Consider the following 24078-nt stretch of genomic DNA (forward strand, 5'->3'; position numbering starts at 1 on the left):
CATTCGGGTGGGGGGAAAGAAGAACAAACTGGGGAGGAGGGTAGAGAAAACAGTGCAACAATGAATGAATGAAAACCCAAAATCTCTGTAAATGTTCACTAAAACTAATAAAATTTAATAATAACTAAAAAAAAAAAAAAAGAAAGAAAGAAAAGTTGCAGATTAGAACTTTGTTATCTACAGGGTTTCCCCTGGGAATTTTGAAAGATCTTCCCCTCTAATATACCTTAAGTCTCAAGGTTCTGTTAAATGTTTTCACATTATTGTGTATGCTGTTGAGCTGATCCCAACCATAGTGACTGTTTCCTACAGAGTTGCCTAGGCTGCGATCCTGGTGGGATCAGCAGTTGGGTCATTTCTCCCTCATGCACTGGAGGGGTTCAAATTGCTGCCTTTCTGACAGCAGCTGAATGCTTAGACATTGTGCCACCACATCTTTTGCAACATGGTAACATAAGAATCTTTACTGACAGATGGTGGCTTCTCATAAGATGTCCTCACTGGGAAGTGAACCCAGGTCTCCCACATGGAAGGCAAGAAATCTAACACTAAATGTCTCACCCATTATTAGTGAGGTTCTTAGAAATTAATACAAGTATATGTCTCTTGTATAAAATGAGGATGGCCATTCCTTTGGAGTTACTTTAAAGATTTTATGAGATCAGTTAGGCAAAGCACTTAGCTGTTCAATTAACTTTAGTTTCCCTGTCTTTCTAGTAACCATTTAGCTACTGTATCCTGGGGAAGTTTAGCTCTTCCTGGTGTCTACGGGACACAAGGTCTTCAGAAATTGATCAATGTCCTTCTACCATTACAAAACATGTACTTCTCTGTAAGAATGAATTTTTTGGAATTAGATCACCAGGCCTTTCTTTTGAAGCAACTCTGGGTGGGTTTCACCCACTAACCATTTACTTAGTGCTTAACTAAAGTGTTTAACCATTTGTAGCCCCCAGAAGGGTGGGGGCAGAAAAGGGAGGAGAAGAAAGACTATAAACTATTACTATAGGCTAGAGGAATTCCAAATCAGAGGGGAAATATAATGTGGGTTTTTTTTTCTTTTCATGAATTTTTGGTTTTTTTAAAATAAATTTTATTTTATTAATTTTAATGAACATTTACAGATATTTTGGATTTCCATTCATTGATTGTTGCCCTTTTCTCCCTGCCGCTCCCCATTCCCCCAGTTTGCTCTTCTCTTTGAAAAGTAAAAGAAAAATTCCTTCATTGGTATACAATTCCCCTGTCTTGCCCCAAGTACACTCCACTAAGCAACCTTAATGTGTTTTTTTTTTAAAAAAACACATTTAATCAACATAAAAGTATGCAGTGACTGTGTTAAGGGAGTATACTTAGAAATTAGCAGGAGCTTGGTGAACTAGTGGCAAGAAGCTGTGCTACAATGCCGAAGGTACATGGTCTGAGGCCACCAGATGCTCCGCAGGATAGGATGGACAATCTCCTCCCATGTGATTAACTGCTTCTGAAAACTTGCTGGAGGCTCAGCTACGGATTGGGTCCAACACTACACAACACCACCACCACCACATCATAAGGAGCTCTGATGGTCTAGTGGTAGAAGCTGTGCTGTAATCCCAAAAGCACTCCGTCTGAATCTACCAGCTGCTGCACAGGAGAAGGATGGACAATTTCCTCTCAAATGATTTACTGCCTCTGCAAACCCACTGGAGGGTCAGCTATGGGTCAGTTCCAACTCAAGGGCACACAACAACAATAGGATGTCATGCTTGGAAAGGTAGAGGGTTAAGAAAGGATGGTAAGAATCTCAATAATACGGACTGACAGCGACAGTAGTAATAGCTTAAAGCACAGGAGAGATTGTTAGGATGGTGCAGGATTGGGCAAAGCGTTTGCTGTGTTGTACTTAGAACTGCGAACACCTAACAACACATTAAGACATGGTTTGAATCATGTATCATAGCTAGTTAATGGATGATGAAACTATTGAAATGTATCATTTAAATTAGTTATCTGTCAATGAGACTGATGAAACAAAAACACGTCCATTGTTTTTAGGTGTTGTTGAGTTGGTTCTGACTCATAAAAACAATAAATAATCAATGGCAAATCATGATATAAAGAGTGCTTAGATGAACCCCTTAAATCCTGTATGGAATGATATTAGGAAATAGCTCAATTTCTGGAACACTAAGTGAAATCTTAGAATTAGAAAAATAAAGATTGGGGTCTGAAATTCAGGCAGGCCTATCTTGGTAATTTCAGTACTGCATTTCTCAAAACTGCATGGTGAGGTGGGCCCATCTACGTGGTACTGCCCAGGCTTAGGGAAATGACTATGAGGGTCTGCAGACCTGAAATGTTATCATGATGAGCACATACCTCTTCAAGGCTGAGCTGTAAGTACTCAAAAATGTAGTATGGCTTTCTTCTGCATATTAGTCTCTTTGTTTGTACCAACTGAAGAGAAGGAAAGAAAACACATTACAAACAGAGACATTACAGGCCAGGCCAGAGAGAAGAGTATCTATCTATTTTAAAATAAAGTTTTATCTTACAAATTTCCAAGATCTATATGCTTTGGGTTAATATCGAAAAAGTGGAAAAAGTAAATTTATTATAAAAACAGTTTCCATAGTAAAAGATGACGTTTTTATATAAATATATAAAAAAATTTTGCTTTTCACTACTTTATTTCCTTTTTCTACTCATACATTCTCATGGTCAGATTATTTTGTTGCTCAATTCTATATGTAGCTTCTTTTTTAAAAGAATTTTTAAAAAATGTATGTCACAAATATACAAGCATTTTTAATGAAGATGTCATAGCCTCTAAAACCAATAAATCCACTGATGTTGCACTGATTCTGACTCCAAGTGACCATGGGTTTCTAGGTCTGTACATCTTTCTGGAAAGAGCTGCTCATTGAGCAGCTGATGGAGTGGAACCACTAAGCCTTAGGTCAGCATCACAACATGTAACATATTATGCCACTAGAATTCTTTCAGTGGCCTCGAACATGGCTGACTCAAAGCTGATCATCCATGTAGGTTTTCGAGAGGCTCTAAATGGGAGATTTCTCATCTTTCTTCTGCTGAGCTGCTGGTGGATTCAAAGTGCCGGAAAGGCTTTGCCTTTGGGTTAGCAGCACAACTTGCTATGGACTACTACCAGAGCTCCTTATAAACACCTAAAGTCACATAGTATCTCTTCAAGGGGATACTTTGTGTACTACTTAACTACTTATTTCACCTTATATGTAATTCCGGAATAATCTGTCTCTACTAACAAGCTCTGGTATCTTAGTGTTAAGGAACTGTGCTGCTAATGCAAAGGTATATGGTTCAAAGCCAGCAGCTCCACCAAAAAGCGATGGGCAATCTCCTCCCATTCAATTTACTGCTTCTGAAAACACACTAGAGGATCAGCTATATAGGCTGCTTCTGACTCGATAGTACACAACAACTACCACCAATCTAATTTATCTTGTGGTAGTTTGTATGCTACTAGAAGCTATGCCACCAGTATCTCAAATACAAAAAGAATCACCCATGGTAGAATGATTTTAATGGAGGTTCTAAAAAAACCCAAAAAACAAAAAACTAGGAGGAGAGTCCTGAAAACATACTTCCTAAAATTAGCCAATAAATCATCAGCCATGAACTATGACATAATTTTATTCATTACCATATTGGAAGATGAGTCCCAATATTGGAAGGAACTTAAAATACAGAGGCCACAATGATGGACTCACGCTTCCCAGTGGTTTTGTAGGTGGTGTGGGACCAGGCAACATTTCGCTCTGTTGTACACAAGGTCACCATGAGTTGGGGCGTAGAACTAGGCAATGCTGTGCTCTGTTGGACACAGGGTCACAATGAGTTGGGGCCAACATGATGGCAACTAACAATTATCTGTACAGGAATCCCTTAATAAAGCTCTCACTTTGCTTTCTAGTGCTTCTGTGATGATGTACGAATGCTTTCTGTGATACACAAGACTTATCCCCTCCCCCAGGAACATACCAGCTACTAAATGCCTGCTCCCAGGCACCAGCAAAGGACATTCTAGTTACTCAAAATCTCAGCTGAGCCAGAAGTAAATGGTTTTAGGTGAATGATGTGTTTTCTTTAACCTACTTCCTCATGCGGTGCATCCTCTCCCGTGCTCACACCACTAACCACTTCCTCCACAAGCACGTACTTGTCACCAGGCCTGCTTTTTCTGCTAGAGGGGACACTTTCACACCATCCATCCTTTGGCTGAGTGTTAGGCATGATGAGATCACCATGGTGGCTGTGCCGATTATGGGACAAGGGCGCAGCATCCTCTACTGTAAGTCCACTGGAGCCATTTGTAGTTCCAATATTCTGCCTGGAAGCCTGCCATGGACGGTGAGTTTGCTGGTTCAGGTCCTCCAAGCTATCAGACACTCTAGTGTCTCTGTTGAACACAAGAAGCTCCTCTCTACCTTCTGGAGCTTCCATTTTGGGATCCACTTCATAGTTGAGCTCACCCTGAAAAGGAACCTCTTCACATTTATGCCAAGAAGGTTGTTTAAGTGGCTTGGTATACTCCTGTAAGATGTTATACACAGTGCTTTCCTCCTGTCCCTGTCTACAAAGGAGTTTGGCAGCCCATTCCACACCTTGCTGGTACCTGCAAAACAGACAGATGGGTAGTAACAAAAACAGAATCTCCAAAGTTCAAGACAACTTAAAAGAGACAAGAACGCTTATGAAAAAGACTGCAAGGTCATACTCCAAAACAGTCACAGTAGTTTTACTGAAGGTTGAGAGACATTTGCTTCTTTTCACCACTTGAACAAGCATCTAACCGTTTATATAATCAAGGCAAAAATAACAAGCTGCCCTCTTGTCTGACACATGGCAAGTGACACATATAGTTAAAAGAAGTCTTCATGTGTCTAAGAGCCTCCTTTAGTTGAACATAAACTTGGGCGACAAGATCCACTACATTCATCAAATTTCTTGAGTAAAAAAGGCGAGAGAAGCATTGACTTAAAGGTTCAGCAGCAGAGGATCTGGAATTGCAAGTGAGTGTACATGGGTTTATGTTCCAGTCTGTTGTGCTGAGTGGTGGAGGCAGATACGAGGCTTGGCTATGTGGTCCCATTTCACTGAGGCTCTGTACTATATATGCAAATCTGAGACACCTGTACCTATCTCATGGACTGTTCTAAAAATTAAAGTGATGAGAAAAAAATGTTTAGCATTAAGTAACTGCTTAATAAATATATAGACTAAGACGGACTAGTAAGAAAGGTCTGACAATATATTCCTGAAAATTTTATGGGTCACAGTAGTCTGATCCACAACTCATCACAGGGATGGCATGGGATCAGGCAGCATTTTGCCCCACTGTTGCGGGTTTGAGGGCAACTTGACAGAGTCCAGCTGCAACAATTATATAAATTTTGAAACTTTAGGAGAAGCTTAAAACATGGTACATTTTTTTAAATGACAAATATAATAATACATTCTCTCTGAGTCAGAACCAATGCAGAGCTGAACCTCTAGCATGTTTTTAGAAGCAGTAAACAGGTTATCTTTCATTTTCCAGAAAGCAGCTAGTGAATTCAAACCACTAGCCTTAAGTTAGCAGAGCAATTCCTTACCCATTTGGTCATAAGAGCTCCCTAAGTAATATTTATTGAATAAAATTATACATTGTACTAACTGCTCTTTGAGAGCTCGGCAGTGAAGTGAGGAGAGCAGCCCAAAAGATCAATGGCAGCTCTGCAAGGTGATTCTGAGGAGCTACCTAGCTCTTCTCTGGTCTGCTTTCTCATCACTGCCAGAATCACAGCTGCATACCTGACTTCTGACAATCTTGGAGGATCACGAGGAAAGTGCACTCAGACAGAGGCTGCAAAGCCTCCATGTAAGGGCAGGAGTGTAGGAATTCTGGTGGTGAAAGGTCAGTGGTTTGAGTTCACCAGCTGGATTTGAGAAAAAGAGAGCCAGTTTTCTAGAAATGTTATAGTAGGTTGCTATGGACTAGAAACCACTGTATGGCAATGGTTCTAGGTTTCTGGAAAGAGGTGAATGCACTGGAGAGCATACATAGACCACTGAGAGGATGGTATGTCAGGAAGAAGCAAGTTTGCTTTCATCAGCTGGCGACATCTCTGTCAAGTCCTGCTAAGATAAATCCCAAGCAGCACTGGGAAAGCAGGAGGAAGCCATAAAGTTAGAAAAAACAGGGGAGTGTGGTAGACCAAAAAGGTGGCACACAGTATTAGAAGCAGTAACAGGTCCCAGCTTTCTCTGTCTACCAGGGAGTCCTGATGCACACCTCAAGAAAGGGTTACATAAAAAAAAAAAGGTTACAGACAGGTTCACATCACTCAAGGTCAACCACCAAGTGCATGTATAACTGTTTTTGTATTATTCACTCAGAAGTTCTGACTCCCACTTTATGCAGCAAACCTATCTGTTGCCACATGTCAAGTCTGTTACCTTGTCACTGGCAGAAGTTCCCACAAACAAGGAAAACCAACAGTCAATTAAAAATGTCACTCGTGTAAGTCAGTGAAGTAATCAAGTATCAAGCAGAGAGATTTAAAAAGGAAACTCTGGCAGTTAGATTTGTTAAGCACTGAAGAAAGTGACATCACAGGTCCTGAGGAAGAAGGAGGACATCTGAGGAGGTCTCATTTCCTTAAAGGTCTTCTGACTGGTGAATATGCCACAGGTTAAAGTATACTTTTCAGTGCTATATGCTAATGATAGATCCTTGGATTATTCTGAATACTCAGATGACAAAGGCATTCTGGATTATGTTTAGTAAAAAGTTCTCAAGATGATAAAAAATTGTTGAACATGAGGGAGGGGTTAGGGAGTGGGAGGAAGGAAAAAGTCTAACAATGAATGAATGAATGAAAACCCAACCTTTCCGTAAATTTACTGAAAGCACAATTTTTTAAAAATGCTGAACAACAAAGAATTAATCTTTAGTTAGATGACCATCTCGCATGTCCAGAATGAGTTGCATATTTTCTGTGAGCCTGGAACAGGTACCGTTCTCACAGGCCAGCTTCTGCTGTTTTTGAATCTGGCTTTTGCCACACCCTGCAGATACAGTAGGCAGCCTTTCCTGGAATGGGGTTCCACAGACTTACCACATATCCCTGGTTCCCAGCCTGGGGTCTAGGACAAGAGATGCCCTGAACTCTCTCTGATATTACTGTTACCTGTAAATCTTCTGGCTATGGGGTAACCAAAAAAAAAAGCCAGACGCCAGACAGAAAAATCATGGCAGAATTCATTTATTTCATGGGGCTACATGAAAGAGGTGAGACTTGGACAGTACCTCAAAGACAATGAGGATCTGAATTAACTGATCATTTAGTTGTAAAAAGTGATAAAGGGATGAGCCAGGAATGCTGCTTGCTTTTAATAACCTGACAGTCCAAAAGTGGCAATGGGCATATGATACTTTCTTCACTAAAGTCAAGTAATTTACCCTAGGCAATATAGTGCCCTCTGTTTTGTGGTGGCCACACAGCTGCGTTTAACCAGGAAATGTGTGTCTATCAGGTTCTTGGTGGCTCACACAGTTTAAAATCACCTGCTAATGTAGCTGGGAGTTCAAACCCCTGCAGTAGTGCCAAGGAGAAAGCCTGATGTGCTTCCATAAGGAGTGCAGTTACATGCTATCAGGACTCATGGCTGAACTTACAGCAGGTTTTCAGAGGCAGTAAATCATATGGAAAGAAACTGTCCACCTTTTCTCCACAAAGCAACTGGTGGATTCCAAATGCATGCCTTTTGGTTAGCAGCATTACGCCACCACAGCTCCTTCTGTATTACAGTCAAGAAAATCCTAAGGAGAAACTGTCAGGAACTGCAATGGAGGTGATAGTAACCAGTGGGGGTTTTTGGTTTCCCCCGATGTGTGTATCTAAGGAGAGAGATGCTCCACGAAAAGGGAAGAGCTTAAACAAAATGTCAGAGGAAAGACTCCTGAGTCCAGTAGGACAGCGAGAGTTACTAGTCCTAAAGTTTAGCTCTTACATGAAAGCATACACATGACAGATCATTGTGGAATTTGGAAGGAAAATAATTAGCAGAGGACTTACTTTAGCATTATTAAAAAATACATTTATTATAGAAAGTGAGTCACATTAAATTCCAAAATAATTTTGAAAGACACATCTACTCCAAAAAAAAAAAAACAAAAACCAACCCAACAACAACAAAAAAACCCCAGCAAGAACAGCAACAAAACAAAACCAACCAAAACCCTAACACATCTGATTGCTACATCAGAAACAGCTACTTAAAACCAGATTTGACCTAAGTTGTAATTTTGAGCAAAAGCCAAAGTTCAACAAGACTTACTTCTTTGATGTAATTATGGGCTTGCTTGTCCTTATACCTGCAACAACAAAATAGTTGAGATGAATTTTCCCTTAAGGACCAAAAACACAGAAAATATAGAAAAGACAAGAGTTACAAAGTTCAACAAACTGTCCACTTCTAGGGTTTATTGACATCATATGCCACGTCCTCTAAGCCTGCATTCTGGAAGCAGTTCAGCAAGCCTGATATTTTTCTTGCTGAGCTTAGATATGATCTCAGAACCCTTCCAAGCCCAGAGCTGCAGGTCGCCAGAATAGAATGCAAAATGACACCTCTGAATATTTCTTCCTTCAACTTTCAGATGAGAACACTGAGGCCTTTAAGTGATATGACTGACACAGCAAAACAGATCCTTCTGTATTTCATCTTTTAATACGTGGGGATTGGGAGTTAAGGGTTCTGCTTACGGCTTTGGGCATTGCTAGTCTTTCCATTTGATGTATTCATGAAACCACACTGTGCTTTTGGTCCTTGTTTTCCCTAACTCTGTCTTTGATAAATCATTTCTCTTCTCCTAAACTGACATCACCTGTCCTTAGAACTTCCTCTAGTTTGGTTTCAAAAGACTGTAACCTACACCACCCACTAGGCTGTTAACACAAGGAATCCTGGTGGAATTGTTCATCATTTGTTATACTGCTAACAAAAAAGTAGGCTGTCAAAAATGTACCATGTTATCTGAGGGAGCAGGATTGGAGGTCCTCCTCTGATGTAAAGTAATTACAACCTTGGAAACTCAATGTAGGGTTCATACAAGCTGGAACTGACTTAATGGCACTGGTTTCAACCAAGATTCATTTGACATCACCAATGATATCCCTTGTTCCACAACCACTTCTGAATCCAGCTTGAGTTTCTGGAAGTCACTTCTGGATAATTTTCAGCAAGATTTTACCTACAAGTAATATTAATGATGTTGCTGTTGTTAAGTGCCATCGAGTTGCAGGCGACTCACAGCGACCCTATGAAGGAGAGTCCTCATGCTTGTGTGTCTTTCATCCTCTCTCCAGGTTCATAGGGTTTCCGGAGGCAAGCTATTATGGAAGTGGATGCCACTCCTGCTTCCAAGCTTGTTTTAATTGGGAAGCTCCACCCCACACTGTCCGCACTGGGTAATCAACTGTTAATGCATTTGACACATTAGTGTCACAGTGTTCAGCCTCACAGCAACCACAAGTTACCACTGTACGGCAAGTGGACACACACCAGGGCTACAGGATCTGCTGCTCCTCAAGAGGCCCAATGTCAATAACACTGTTTGAAAATTTTCACATTTTGTTGGATTATCTTTTTGGTAATGGAAATAAATTTCTTCCAGTCAGAAGCCAGATCTTTCAGATTTTTTGGTATAGATGAGTGCATCCAGGGCTGCATCTGTTTGTTGAAACATGTCAACTGGTATCCCATTAATTCCTGTCACCTTATATTTTTGCCAATGCCTTCAATGCAGCTTGACCTTCTTCCTTCATCACCATTTGTTCCTGTTCATATGTTACCTCTTGAATTTAATTCTTTCCGGTCCAGTAACTCAAGGCGTAGGCTTATTAATTCAGTGGATGCTGTGAAATGATGGTATTCTGATCCAATTATTTCTCCTCTGTTTATTAGTATGGATCCCTCTATAAAGAACATCTCCTCCCATCAACTATTAGGTTACCTTGAAGAAAAGTTCATTTAAAAATTGCAGAATACATGCTGGATTCTCTTTCAAATTAAAAAGGATGAGTCAGTTCTTTAGCATCCTCCATATATATGGTTTATCTTTCCATAAAAACAAACAAAAATATTGTCTCTATTAGCGAAACTGTAACATGCTAAGTGGACTTTCCTTCACCTTTCTTTCATCACTTAATCCTTGATTCTCACCCTCTTTATAAATCTATCACACTTCATTATGTGAATGCACTGCAATTTATTCATCTAGTTTCCTACTGAAGGGCATATGGGTTGGTTCTAATCTTTTACATTATAAATAATAATGTGGACAGTAACTTTTCACATATTACCTTTTATTTTTGGTACTATAAATTCCTAGAAATAAGAATTCTGGGTTAAAACTAAATGTACAGGTAAAGTCATTAAATGTTGCTAAATTCTTCTCCTTACAATTATAACTGCTCAAGTCTGTCCAATCTTCATGGCCTCACTATCGTGCATGTGGTCAAACTTTAGACATTCTGCCAATCTGTCTGCTGAAAAATGGAATTTTAGTGTTTTTCTTTTATTGTTATTGTTGAGACTATACATAGCAAAAATCACCAATTCTAATATATATTTTGGTGACGTTTACATTCTGCAAGTTAAGGAATAACAAAATGTGCAAAGAGCTGAAGTTAGACACTAAAAAGGTAAGAAATTGCTTGGTATTTCACAAGTTTAAAGAACAAAAAAATAAATTCAAGTCTTGAGTTGCAATACTGAAGGACTCTATGGACAAAAATTGAAAATGATCCAAGAAGGAGAAAAGGGGGACAGAAACGTCTAGGATCGGTCAGCATTTGTACTGATATCAGAAGAAAAAGCCAAAAAGATACTGTCTGCTAATGGAAGACATGTTTTCTTCTGAGCAAACTGATCCTGAATATGACAGAGCCTCAACATTCACTGATTCTCATCCAGGCAACAAAGAAACATGTTAATCCAATGCTGCTCAGAATTCAAGAATGCAGCAAGATAAAAAAGATTTGTACCAAAATGAAAATAAACATTCAGCATTGTTCCCCATGAAAATCGGCTTGTGTGAAAATAAAGTTGGCTATATGAGGGCATCAGGGATGCATCCTGTCTCCGTACCTTTTTCAGTCTATATGCAGAACAAATCATTCAGGAAGATGGACTTTATGAAGCGGAATGTGGCATCAGAATTGGACGAAGACTCATCAACAACCTGTGTTATGCAGATAACCTTGCTTGCAGAAACTGAAGAGGATCTGAAGCAATTGAAGTGCTACAAGAACTGTAGTCTTCAATATGGATTGAAGCAAGCATCCAGAAAACAAAGATTCCCACAACTGGGCCAAGTGGCAGCATGATGATAGATGAAGAAAAGATTGAGGTTGTTAAAAATCTCAACTTGCTTGAGTCCACAATCAACACTACAGGCACCAGCAGTTGGGAATAAAAAGACAAACTGCACTGGGAAAATCTGCTGTGTGGGACCTCTCCAGAATACTGAAAAGCAATGATGTTAATCTAGAGACTAAGGTGTGCTTAATCCAGGCCATGGTTTTCACAATTATTTACTATGCATCAGTGAGCTGAACAATGACTACGGATGACAGAAGAAGCGATACCTTTGAGTTGTGGTGCTGGAGAAGAGTCTTGAACATACACCATAGACCACCAAGAAAACAAATAGGTCTGTCTTGGCGGAGGGTGAAACCAAGTTTTTCCTTGGAGGATAAGATTTTGAAGCTCCATCTCAAATACTCTGGGTACCTCACCAGGACGGATCAGTCCTTGGAGAATGACATCATGCTCAGAAGGGTGGAAAAACAGCACAGGAGAGGAAGACCCTGGATGAGATGGATTGATACAGTAACTGGGGCAATGGGGGATAAGTATGTTGGAGTCAGTGAGACTGGCTCAGGACAGGGCAGGCTTTAGAGATGCTGTACTCAGGGTCACTATAGGTTGCAGGAAACTTGACAGCAAATAACAACAACAAACATTAGTCAGAATGAGACAGCGGATTAGCAGTTGATGTAACATCTAACTGACACATTTTGAACTAGACAGCTTGAGGCCAGTCTGCTCTATATTGGTGGTGGTATTAACCGCTGCCTCGTCAGTCTCTGACGCAAGGCAATCCCACGCACAATGCAACAAAACACCACTCAGGCCTGTACCAGCCTCAGGATGAGGTCTGACCATTGGGACTCATAGGATTTTGTTCGGTTGATTTTAAAAAGTTGCTTCGTAATCTGTCTTAGTCTAGAAGCATCACTACAAACTGTTCAACATCACAGCAGCACAAAGCCACACTGATACATAAAGCTATTGGGTTACAGATGTAGTACATTAGCCAGGAATTGAACCTGAATTCCACGATGCATGGAAAGCAAGCATTCTACCAGTGAACTACTATCTTAGACACTTTGAATTGTGCTGCTACGTAAATTCTGGCTCATAGTAACCCTTAGAATGGGTTAGATTGCCAAGACACAACCTTGCTTGCTGAAAGTGAGGAAGACTTCAAATACTTGCCACAGAAGGTGAAAGGCTACACTCTCCAGTATGTATTGGACCTCAATATGAAGAAAATAAAAAAACCTCACCACTGGGCCAATAAGCAAATTCATGACAGAAATAACTATTTCATTTTACTTGGATCCATAATGAACAGCCATGGCAACAGTAGTCACGAAATCAAAAGACATGCTGCCTGGGAAAAATCTACTGTCAAAGACCTCTCCAAAATGCTAAAAAGTAATGATGTCAGTTTAAAGACGAAAGTGCACCTGGTTCAAGCCACAGTCATTTCAATCACCAGCTATACATTTGAGAGCTGGACAATGAATAGAGATGACAGAAACCAATGCCTTTGAGCTGTGGTGTTGGAGAAGAGTACTGAATAGCCCATGGACTGTCAAAAGAACAAACATATGTCTTGGAGAAAGTATAGCCAGTGCTCCTTGGAAGCAAGGATGTGAGACAAAGACAAAGCTTTGTCTCATCTACTTTCAGCATGTTATGTGGTTGTTAGGTGTCATCTAGTATAATCTGTAGTGCTCTATGAACAACAGGTCTGAATTCTGTCCTGTCCTGTGACATGAACACATTTTTTTGCCACTTGAGCACACTGCAGCAGTCACTATGTCAGTCCATTTAGGTGTGGGTCTTCCTCTCTTTGCTGACCCTCTACCCTTCCTAGCATGATGTGTTTCTCCAAGGATTAGCCTCTCCTAGCAACAAGCCTGAAATGTGTGAGACAAAGCTTTATCATATCTGCTTCCAAGGAACACTGCGGTTTTACTTTCTCCAGTATAGCTCTATTTGTTTTTTTAAAGTCTATGAGATATTCAGTCTGTATTCTCCAGCACCACAAATCAATGGTATCAATTCTTCTGTCATCCTTATTCATTGTCCAGCTCTCAGATGCACACCAAGTGATTAAAAAGACCAGAGCCAAAATCAGGGACACCTTAGTCCACAAACTGACATCATTACTCCTCAAAAAATTTGGAGAGGTTCCTGACTGCAGACTTTCCCAGTGCAATACATCTCCTGACTGCTGGTACTAAGGGTTCTGAGGGCATGGTATAAGGAATGGCTATTCCTTAAAGAAGGATATAATGCTTGGAAAGGTAGAGGGTCAGCAAAGAAGATAAATTGACATAGTAACTACATCAACGGGTTCAAGATTGTCAGAGATGAGGATAGAATGATGACACAGGATTGGACAGGGTTCAGATCTGTTGTTTATAAGGTCTCCATGAGTCACACTCAACTTGACAGTACATAGCAATAACACAAAAAGACTTCAGGGGATATTGTTTAAAATTAGAAAATTATCTCCATGCAACAGTTTTAGGGGTTTATCCAACCTTCATAGATTAAAAATGTCTGAAGTTAATGAGATTTTGAAATTATGTCCTGCATTTCCTCCCAATTAATCAGCACATGTCTATGGAATCTTTGTTCAACATGTGTAGTGAAGAGTAGGTGGACACTATGGTCTAGTTCTGGTGTCATGGCAACGGACACAGCTATCAAGGCAATGAACCCCACATTCAATATCTTCTCATCTGTTATTCTAAGTGCACAGAGACCAAATACTGAGTCTTAGATGGTTGCTTCAAAGCTTTTACTACTCCTGGCATTATGCAATGAGCCAGCAGGTAGAACAGAGAACATATTATCAAGCCAATTAGCTAGGATATTCTACAAAAAACATGGCCTTAAACTTCCAAACCAAGAAACCAATCTCATGAAGTATTTAGTTGTACATAAGGAGCTTCAACAGCTAACGTTTTTGTAATTGTCAGAAACAGAGATTTCATAATTCTTTTTAATTCACTATTTCTTTACTACTTCCTGTCCCTGAAACCTACTAATAAACTGTGATATACAATTTCCTTTTTTTAAAAATTTTATTATTTTTTGTGCATGTACCGTCAAATCAGATCTGACAGGTACAGGAAGAGATTGTCTCTCCTTTCCAGCAGAGCATCTGGTGGATTTGAACAGTGTACCTTTGGGATTGTAGTGCACCTTCTTGCCACTAGGCCACCAGAGCTCCCCAACAATTTCCTTTTCTTAATTTCGATATCTTTCTTTCATTTTATGACTGACTTATTTCATTCAATATGTTGTCTTCAAGTTTCACCCATATTTGTTGTGTTGTTAGTGGCCTTTAAGTCACCACTGACTCACAGCTGACCCTTTAGTAGTTTTTTAGAGACTATCCATCTTCCTCCTACAGAGCAGCTAATGGAATCGAATAGCTTGCTTTTGGGTTGGCAGTGCAACTACTTATCACTAGGTCACCTGAGCTCCCAATCCATATTGTAGCATACAGCAAGATTTCATTTCTCCTACTGGGTTAGTAGTATTCATTTCATGTACATATTGCACTTTGTTTTTTAAAAATTATTATTAAATGAAAATTTACAGAAATTTTGGATTTCCATTCATGCATTGTTGCAATTTTCTCCCTGCCCACCCCTCCCTTCAAGTTCGTTCTTCTCTTTGAAAAGTAAAAGAAAAATTCTTTCATTGTTATACAACCCCTCCCCCCAGGTCCACTCCACTATGTAGCCTACATTCTGGACTCATGTCATGACAATAATACCTAATCATATATACTTTTAAACAGTTCTCTCTCTCATCTGTTTCAATGCAGTATACATAAATTATCCCATCTTTCTGAGTCCTCCCCCCAACCCATATGTCAGTCCCGTTTTACAACAGTGGCACTATGCAGTATTTGTCTTTTGTGACTGAGATATTTCACTCAGCATAATGTCCTCCAGGGTCACCCAATTTTTTGTTTGTTTTTAGAGCCAATTTATTTAGACAACTAAAAACAATTAGATGATGTTCAGAAGCAGTGTACAATGAAAAGGAACTTAAACCAATTACTTTATAATGTATATCCCCTCTTCTTTTTAACTAAAGCAAAAGTCTCTCTGCTTAAAGGGAAAAGTCAGAAAAATAGGCCATTATATTTTTTTCTCCATAATAACATAAACAGCTACAAGAAATCTAATTGTAATAAGAGGAATTGGATGTTGGCTTGCACATATTCATTCGTAAGGACAGTAGGCTGTCCTACTACAAGAGCATGAATCCACCTGCCTTCTTGTGGTACTCTTGGGTTTTCACTTACCGGTAATACCAAGTTAGTTCCAGTGCGGGAGCTAATGAATATTCCCCTTTATTTACTGTGTACATTTGCCTTAAGCAGAGAGTAACCCTGGTAGGCTGATGCTTTTCTCTCTGCTTGTTTAGTCCGTAGGCTGTATATTCTCTGTGGCATATGCCTGATGCTCAGGCTTTGACTTCAGGAGTAGAACTACAGATGGAATTTGAATTCTCTGAAGCAATTTCCTCTAGTTCTTCTTCTGTTGTTTCTGGAAAACTGATCTTGAGTTTTGCCAGCTCACCACTATCTTCTACAGGAAGCACACATTTCCAAAGGCCATATGTTTTTCCTACAACAGTTGGCCATAGTCTCAACCTTCCATCTTCAGAACCACTGGCACAGAGCTCTTCATCAGGACTAAATCTCACACAGTGAATAGGATCAAAATGCCCTTTGTAGGATTCTAGTTCTCCTCCACTATTATAATCATACTTATAAAGTTTAAAATCTTCACCACCTGCAACAAGAAATTCTTTTTCAGGATGAAGAGATGCAGAATTGATGGTTGCAAGAGCTTCAAAAGACTTAATTGGCTCCAAACTTACTGCACTATGAAATGCAAGAGATTGTCCATAGGTTATTACTAAGATCTCTCCCTCAGGAATATATGCCATACTGCTAACAGACACATTAAAATTTCGAGATTTCACTTCTGTCATAGTAGCCTGACCCCAAAGGCGGACAGTTTTATCATCAGCTGAAACAATCTGTTTATCCTCACTGCACCACAGAGCCTTTTTTATACCAAAAGTGTGACCACTGATTTCCCTAGGTTCTGCTTCTGGTTTGTTCAAGTCATAGATGCATAACAGTTTATCTTGTCCCCCAGTTAACAAATAATTACTATCCTGAGTGAAATCCATAGTCTTGACAATATGTTTATGAGCCAGGGTCATCAATTCATCTCCTGAGACAGGATCCCACACTTTGGCTGTGAAATCTGCAGCTGCAGTGGCTGCTTTGGTGGCATCCTTATTCAATGTTGCACCCCAAACAGTACCCTTATGACTCAAAAATGTTCCAATCCAGTCTCCAGTATCTCCCTGGTGTAGAATAGGTTTTCCATCTTTGCAAGCGCTGATTAAGAAATAGCCATAAGGCGTGATGCCACTGAAGGCCAGATTCACCATGGGCCGCGTGTGGCCCCGAGCAGGTGAGTGGGGTCTGCCTCAGTGCCATGGCGGTGGCCAAGGGAACGATCCTGCTGCAGGGCTGGGGGTCGCTGGCTCTTCCTTCCTCGGCTGCGGCGCCTCCAGGCACTGGGACCAGGCCGAGAACCCAAAAGCGGGCGGCCCAAGCGGTGGGGCTGAGGTCAGGAAGGGGTTAGGGAGGGGTCTGGGAGTTCTTCAGCGGCTAGCGGCAGCCACCAAGGGAGGGACAGGGAGGGAGGGAGGAGAAAAAGGGAGGGGGAGCCCCAGAATATCAGCGGGCCACAACCTGCCAGTCACTCATTTTGAATAGTATTTCATGAGTTTCTTGTTTTTCAATGCAGTGTATTATTCCATTGTGTGAATATACCACAGCTTCTCTATCCATTCGTTTGCTGATGGGCACTTAGGTTGTTTCCAACTCCTTGCTATTGTGAACAAAACCACGATAAACATGGTAGTGCATATATTTGCTTGTGTGGCGGTTATAGTTTCTATGGGGTACATTCCCAGTAGTGAAACTGCTGGGTCAAATGGTTTCTATTTGCAACGTTTTGAGAAAGTGCCATACTGCTTTCCATAGTTGTTGCACCATTTTACACTTCCACCAACAGGGAATAAGGGTTCCAGTTTCTCCAAAATCTCGCCAGTTGTTTGCAAATATTGTACTTTGTTTATCTATTCATCTGTTGATAAGCATTAAGGCTGTTTCCAGCTTTTGGCTATAACAATATTGAATAGTACTGCAATGAAGACTACGAGACAAGTTTCTGAGTCTTGGCTTTCAAGCTCAAAAGGCACATAGTAAAGAGTGGACCCGTTAGATTGTATGGTAGTTGTTCTGTGATCAAAATCAATAGCAATGAAGGAGGAAGTTCAAGCTTTCCAAAGGAACTGTCAAAAAAAAAAATAAGGCCCCAGGAACTGTTGGAATACCAACTGACATATCTGAACAAACAGATGCAGCCCTGAATGCATGCACCACGTTGTGCCAAGAATCTAGAGGACAGCTACCTGGCTGGCTGACTGGAAAAGATTAATATTGATTCCCATTCCTGAAAAAGGTGATCCAATCTTCCAAAAGATTGTGGAAATTTTCAAACAACATCACAACTATAACATCCAAACAAAATCGTGCAGAAGATTATCTAAAAATGACTGGATAACTGCCCGATATACAAGGTGAGCTTAGAAGAGGCATTTGGGATTTTATTGCCAGTGTAAGAAGGATCTTGGTTGAAAGGAGAGAGTACCAGTAGAATGTCTATTTGTGTTTTATTGACCATGCAAGAGCATTTGACGGTGTGGATCACAACACACTGTGGCTTACGTTGAGAATAGGAGTCCCAGAACACCTGATTGTGCAAGAACACAACTAGTGATAAGAACACCAAGAAGCAGTTGTACCAGCAGAAAGAAGAAACATTGACTAATTCAAAATCAAGAAAGGAGTAAATCAGGTATGTATTCTTCCTCTGTACCTTTTCCGCCTATATGCTGATCATTCAGGAGGCTGGATTTTATGAAGAAGAATGTGGCATCAGGATTGGAGGAAGACTAATAAACAACTTGTGTTATGCAGATGACACAACACTGCTAGCCCAAAGTAAGGAGGACACGAGGCGTTAGCTGCAGAAGGTTAAGGACTACAGTGCTTAATATATATTGTATCTCAACAAGATTCTCTCCGCTCAACCAAGTGGTAGCACCATGATGGACAAGAGATTGAGACTGTTAACAAGTTTATTTTACTCAGATCCACAATCAATATTCTTGGCAATGTTGTGTATGGTAGAGTCACAAATGACCCATAGTTGACCCTCTGGTGGGTTTTCAGAGGCAGTTAATCACACAGGAGGAGAGTACCCATCCTCCTCTCACAGCATGGCTAATGGCCTCTAACTGTGTGCCTCTGATATTACAGTGCGGCTAGGCCACCAGAGCTCTGGTAGTCAAGAAATCAAAAGATTAGTTCTTTGGGAAAGTCTGCTATCATGGACCTCTCCAGAGTGCTAAAGAACAATGATGACACCAGTCTGGAGATCAAGGTGCACTTGATCCAGGCCATAGTCTGCAATTACTTGCTATGCATTGGAAAGCTGGACATAGACTAAGGGTGACAGAAGAAATGATGCCTTTGAGTTGACCTGTTGCTCTCCTGGCAGTTCATGGTATGTTCAATACTCTTCTCCAGCACAACTCAAAGGAATCACTTCTTCTGTCATCCTTAGTCTATGTCCAGCTTTCCAATGCATAGCAAATAATTGCAACGACCATAGCCTGTATCAGGTGCACCTTGGTCTCCAGATTGACATAATTTTTCTTTAGCACTCTAGAGAGGTCCATAACAGCAGACCTTCCCAATGCAACTTGGTGATTGACTGGCTGCTGGTGTCAAGAGTGTTGATTGCAGATCTGAGTAAGACTAAACTGTTAACAGTCTCAATCTCTTCTCCACCTATTGCTAATTATCCCAGCCACAAGAATCTTTGTTTTTTTTGATGTTGAGATGCAATCCATGTGAGCTGCATTCCTTGACCTTCTGCAACAAACATCTCATGTCCTCTTCAGCTTCAGCAAGCAAGGTTATGTCATTTGCATAACGTAGTTTGAGAACGCTCCTCTAAATCTGATGCCACATTCCTTATCATGAAGTTCGCCATATATATCTGTTCCGCATATAGAGACTGAAAAGGTATGGAGAAAGGAGGTACCCGATGCATACCTTTCTTAATTATTAAACAAGTAGTGTTTCCTTGCTCTGATGACTTGTTCTGATAACTGCTTCCATGAGCACAGTCAAGTATTATGGGATTCCTATTCTTCTCAATGTTAGCCACAATTATTGGTGCTGAAATAATGGTCATAAGACTTTCTTATGAAATAAAACTATTTTTTTAAGAAGAAACATGAAAACTACATATATTCTTGTGTTTTAATAAATTTATCAATGCTATAGTTAATGCTTCAAAATTGGGAAGGGTGTATGCCAGGGATGTGTCCTATCTCCATACCTTTTCAACCTGTATGCAGAACAGATCATACGGGAGGCTGGGTTCTATGAGGAGAAATGTGGCATCAGGACTGGTGGAAGATCTATCAACAAGCTGTTATGCAAATGACACAACCCTGCTTGCTGAAAATGAGGAGGACCTGAAGCCCTTGCTGCTGAGGGTCAGGGACTGCAGCCTTCAATATAGATTGAGGCTCAATGTCAAGAAGACAAAGATTCTCACCACTGGACCAATTGGCAGCATCAGGATGGATGGTGAAGAGATTGAGATTGTTCACAGCTTTAGTCTGCTTGGCTCCACAATCAACACTCTTGGCACCAGCAGCCAGGAAATTAAAAGACGGATTGCGATGGGAAAGTCTGCTGTTAGGGACCTCTCCAAAGTACTCAAGAGCAACGATGTATCTCTGGAGACTAGGGTGCGTCTGGTACAGGCCATGGTCTTTACAATCACTTGTTATGCGTCAGAGAGCTGGACAATGACCAGGGAGGATAGGAAAATTGATGCTTTTGAGCTTTGGTGTCGGAGAAGAGTGCTGAGAGTGCCATGGACTGCTAAGAAAACAAACAGATTCATCGTGGAGAGGGTTAAACCGGGCTACTCCTTGGAGGCAAGGATTCTGGGTCTTCATCTGACATACTCTGGTCATGCTGTAAGGAGGGACAGGTCCTTGGAGAGGGACATCATGCTTAGGAGGGTGGAGGGCAGGCACAGAAGGGGAAGGCCCTCCGGGAGATAGATTGATTTGGTGACTGGGGCAATCGGGATGAGTGTGTTGGAGACAATGAGATTGGCACAGGACAGAGCAGAGTTTAGAGCTGTTGTACATAGGGTCGCTATGAGTAGCAAGCAACTCGATGGCACATAACAACAACATAGTTAATGTTATAAAATTCTACTTCTGGAAAATAAAATATTAAACTAATTTTTCATAGTGCTACAAGTAAGCACTTAATTACCAATTGGTCTAGTACTACTATTGGGCTCCAACTGTGAATATTTTGTTGTCCTTGTGTTAAGATGTGGTCCTAACTGAAGGCTGTAGCCTTTGATCTGCTGCTGTTTCAAATCTTCTTCACTTTCAGCAAGCAAGGTTGTGTCACCTGCATAAGATGAACCTTCCTCGAAAATGGATACCATATTCTTATTCATAAAGTACAGCACATCTTGATTTGCTCAGTATACAGAGTGAACGGGTATGGAGAAGGATACAACTCTGATGCACATATTTTCTCATTTTAAATCATGCAGTACCTATTGCTTTTTAGCCTATGCATACGTTTTTATTTTTTTGGTGTTTTTTTTCCCCTAGTTGAGTACCATCAAGTTGGACCTGACTGGCACAGTATGAGATTGCCGCAGCTTCTCCAGTGGAGCATGTGGTGGATTTGAACCGCACACCTTTGGAATTGCTGTATGGCTTCTTGCCACCAGAGGTCCCTTATGTATAGGTTTTTCATGAGCATAATTATGTGTCGAGTATTTATTCTTCTCAGTGTTATCCTTAATTTGTTATGATCCATACAGTCAAATGTTTTTGGAGTTAATAAAACACAAACATCATTCTGGCATTCTGTTTTCAGTTACAATCCATCTGACATCACTAATGGTGAGCCTCTCTTGATCCACAGAGTCTATTAATGGTGCTTGAATTTCTGGTAACTCCTATCAATGTACTGCTAAAACCAATGTTTATTATTGTCAATAAGATTTTACCTGCATTTGGTATTCTTTCAAAATTTCCAAATTCTATTGGTTACCTTTTTTTTTTTTTTTTTATAATGGGCACAAAGATGGAATCTCTGGTTTTCTGTTATTATGTACCGTCAAGTCAGAATGGATTCATAGCTTACCCTGCAATGGGTTTTCAGAAGCTATAAATAGTACAGGAGGAGACTGCCCATCTTTCACTCATGAAGCAAATAGTGGATTGTAACGGTATGCTTTTGGGAGGCAGTGCAACTCCTTACCACTAGGCCCCACAGCTCACAAATTTCTTGGCAGAGATCAGTGATCATGTCTGAGACTGTGCTTGTTGAAATGCCTCAAAAGGTATTTTGTTAATTCCTGGAGCCAATAAGCAACATCATGGTAAGTGGACAAAATATTGAAGTTGTCAACCACTTAATTTTATGTGGATCCACAATAAGAGTCATGTAAGCAGCAGTGATAAACTCAAAATGATGCATTGCATTGGGAAAATCTGATGTCAAGGTTCACCTTAAGGTGCTAAAGAGCAAGGATGTCACTTTAAAGGCTAAGGCATGCCTGACCCAAGCTATGGTGTTTTCAATTGCTTCACACGTATGTGCAAGTTGGACAATGAATAAAGCAGATCAAAGAACAGATTTCTTTGAATTGCGGTGTAAGTGAAGAGTACCTAACATACCATGAAATTCTACATTGTTGCTATGTGCCATCGAGTCACCGGAGACTCATAGTGATCAACAGCTCTGAAGCTTGCTGTATCCTGAGCTAGTCTCACTGACTCTAATAAACCTACCCCATTGCCCGTTACTGTATCAACCCATCTTATCCGGGATCTTCCTCTCCTGCACTATCATCCCTCCACTCTTCTGAGCATGACGTCCTTCTCCAAGGACTGGTCCCTCCTGGCCATGTGCTCAAAGTATGTGAGACGGAACTTCAAAGATCCTAGCTTCCAAGGAGAGACTTGGTTTCACCATCTCCAAGATCTTGGCGGTCCACGATATGTTCAAGACACTTCTCCAGCACAAATCAAAGGCATAGATTCTTCTGTTATCCTTAGTCACTGTCCAGCTCTCTGATGCATAGCAAGTAAATGCGAAGACCAGGGCCTGGCTCAGGTAGACCTTAAGTCTCTAGACTGACATTGTTGCTTCTCAGTACACTGGAGAGGTCTCCGATAGCAAACTTGCCCGAAGCAATTTGTCTTTTCATTTCCCAACTGCTGGTGTCAAGAGTGTGGATTATGGAGCCAAGCAAGCTATAATTGTTAGCAACCTCAATCTCTTCTCCATCTAGTATGGTGCTGCCAACTGGCCTAGTGATGAAAATCTTTGTCTTCTTGATGTTGAGCTTCAATCCATATCGAAGACTATAGTCCTTGACCTTCTGTAGCAAGTGCTTCAGGTCCTTCTCAGTTTCAGTAAGCAAGGTTGTATCATCTGCGTAATGCAGACTGTTGATGAGTCTTCCTCCAATCCTGAATGTGGCATAAAGCCCAGCCGCTTTTTTTTTTAAAGCCCAGCCTCTTGAATGATCTGTTCTGCATATAAACGGAAAACATATGGAGACAGGATGAATCCCTGATGCACTCCCTTCCTGATTTTGAACCATGCAGTGTTTCCTTGCTCTATTCTGAGGACTGCTTTCTGGTCTGAATAAAGGAGATTCTATAAGAATAAATATATCTGTGTTGTAAGAAATAAAGACAGAGTACTCCTTAAAAGCAAGAATGATGAGACTCACATATTTTGGGCATGGTGAGGAGAGGCCAATCCCTGGAGAAGGAAATAATGCTTATTAAGCCATTCTATATGGACGAAACAACCCTGCTTGCTGAAACTGAAGAGGACCTGAAACACCTGCTGCAGAGTGTCAAGGACTGCAGCCTACAATATGGATTGAGGTTCAATGTCAAGAAGACAAAGATTCTCACCACTGGACCAACTGGCAGCATCAGGATGGATGGTGAAGAGATTGAGATTGTACACAGCTTTAGTTTGCTTGGCTCTGTAGTCAATATTCTTGGCACCAGCAGCCAGGAAATTAAAAGGCGCATTGCCATGGGAAAGTCTGCTGCTAGGGACCTCTCCAAAGTAGTGAAGAGCAATGGTGTCTCTCTGGAGACTAAGGTGCGTCTGATACAGGCCATGGTCTTCGCAATCACCTGTTATGCATCAGAGAGTTGGACAATGACCAAGGAGGATAGAAGGAGAATTGATGCCTTTGAGCTGTGGTGCTGGAGAAGAATATTGAGGGTACCATGGACTTCTAGGAAAACAAACAGACTCATCCTGGAAAGGGTCAAACTGTAGCTTCTTGGAGGCAAGGATTCTGAGGCTCCATCTAACATACTTTGGACATGTTGTGAGGAGAGACCGGTCCTTAGAGAGGGACATCATGCTTGGGAGGGTGGAGGGACAGCGCAGGAGAGGAAGGCCCTCTATGAGGTGGACTGATTCAGTGACTGGGATAA

General features: G+C 40.9%; 1 protein-coding gene and 1 pseudogene across 1 annotated transcript in view; both read right to left on the bottom strand.

Annotated features, from left to right (window-relative positions):
• Nucleotides 1-24078, bottom strand: part of LOC102860916 (tRNA-splicing endonuclease subunit Sen2-like) — a 76318-nt gene that overhangs the window by 46283 nt on the left and 5957 nt on the right. Inside the window, exons 3-5 of the mRNA XM_006902736.1 lie at nt 8347-8383; nt 4120-4639; nt 2362-2439 (exon numbers count right to left, since the gene is read on the bottom strand). Coding sequence (XP_006902798.1) covers nt 2362-2439; nt 4120-4639; nt 8347-8383 — 635 coding nt within the window. The remainder of the gene's footprint in view (nt 1-2361; nt 2440-4119; nt 4640-8346; nt 8384-24078) is intronic.
• On the bottom strand, nt 15859-16912 carry LOC102855627 (annotated as a pseudogene).

This window comes from Elephantulus edwardii, unplaced genomic scaffold, assembly GCF_000299155.1.
Source record: "Elephantulus edwardii isolate Elephantulus edwardi_28Jun2011 unplaced genomic scaffold, EleEdw1.0 scaffold00443, whole genome shotgun sequence".
NCBI lineage: Eukaryota > Metazoa > Chordata > Mammalia > Macroscelidea > Macroscelididae > Elephantulus > Elephantulus edwardii.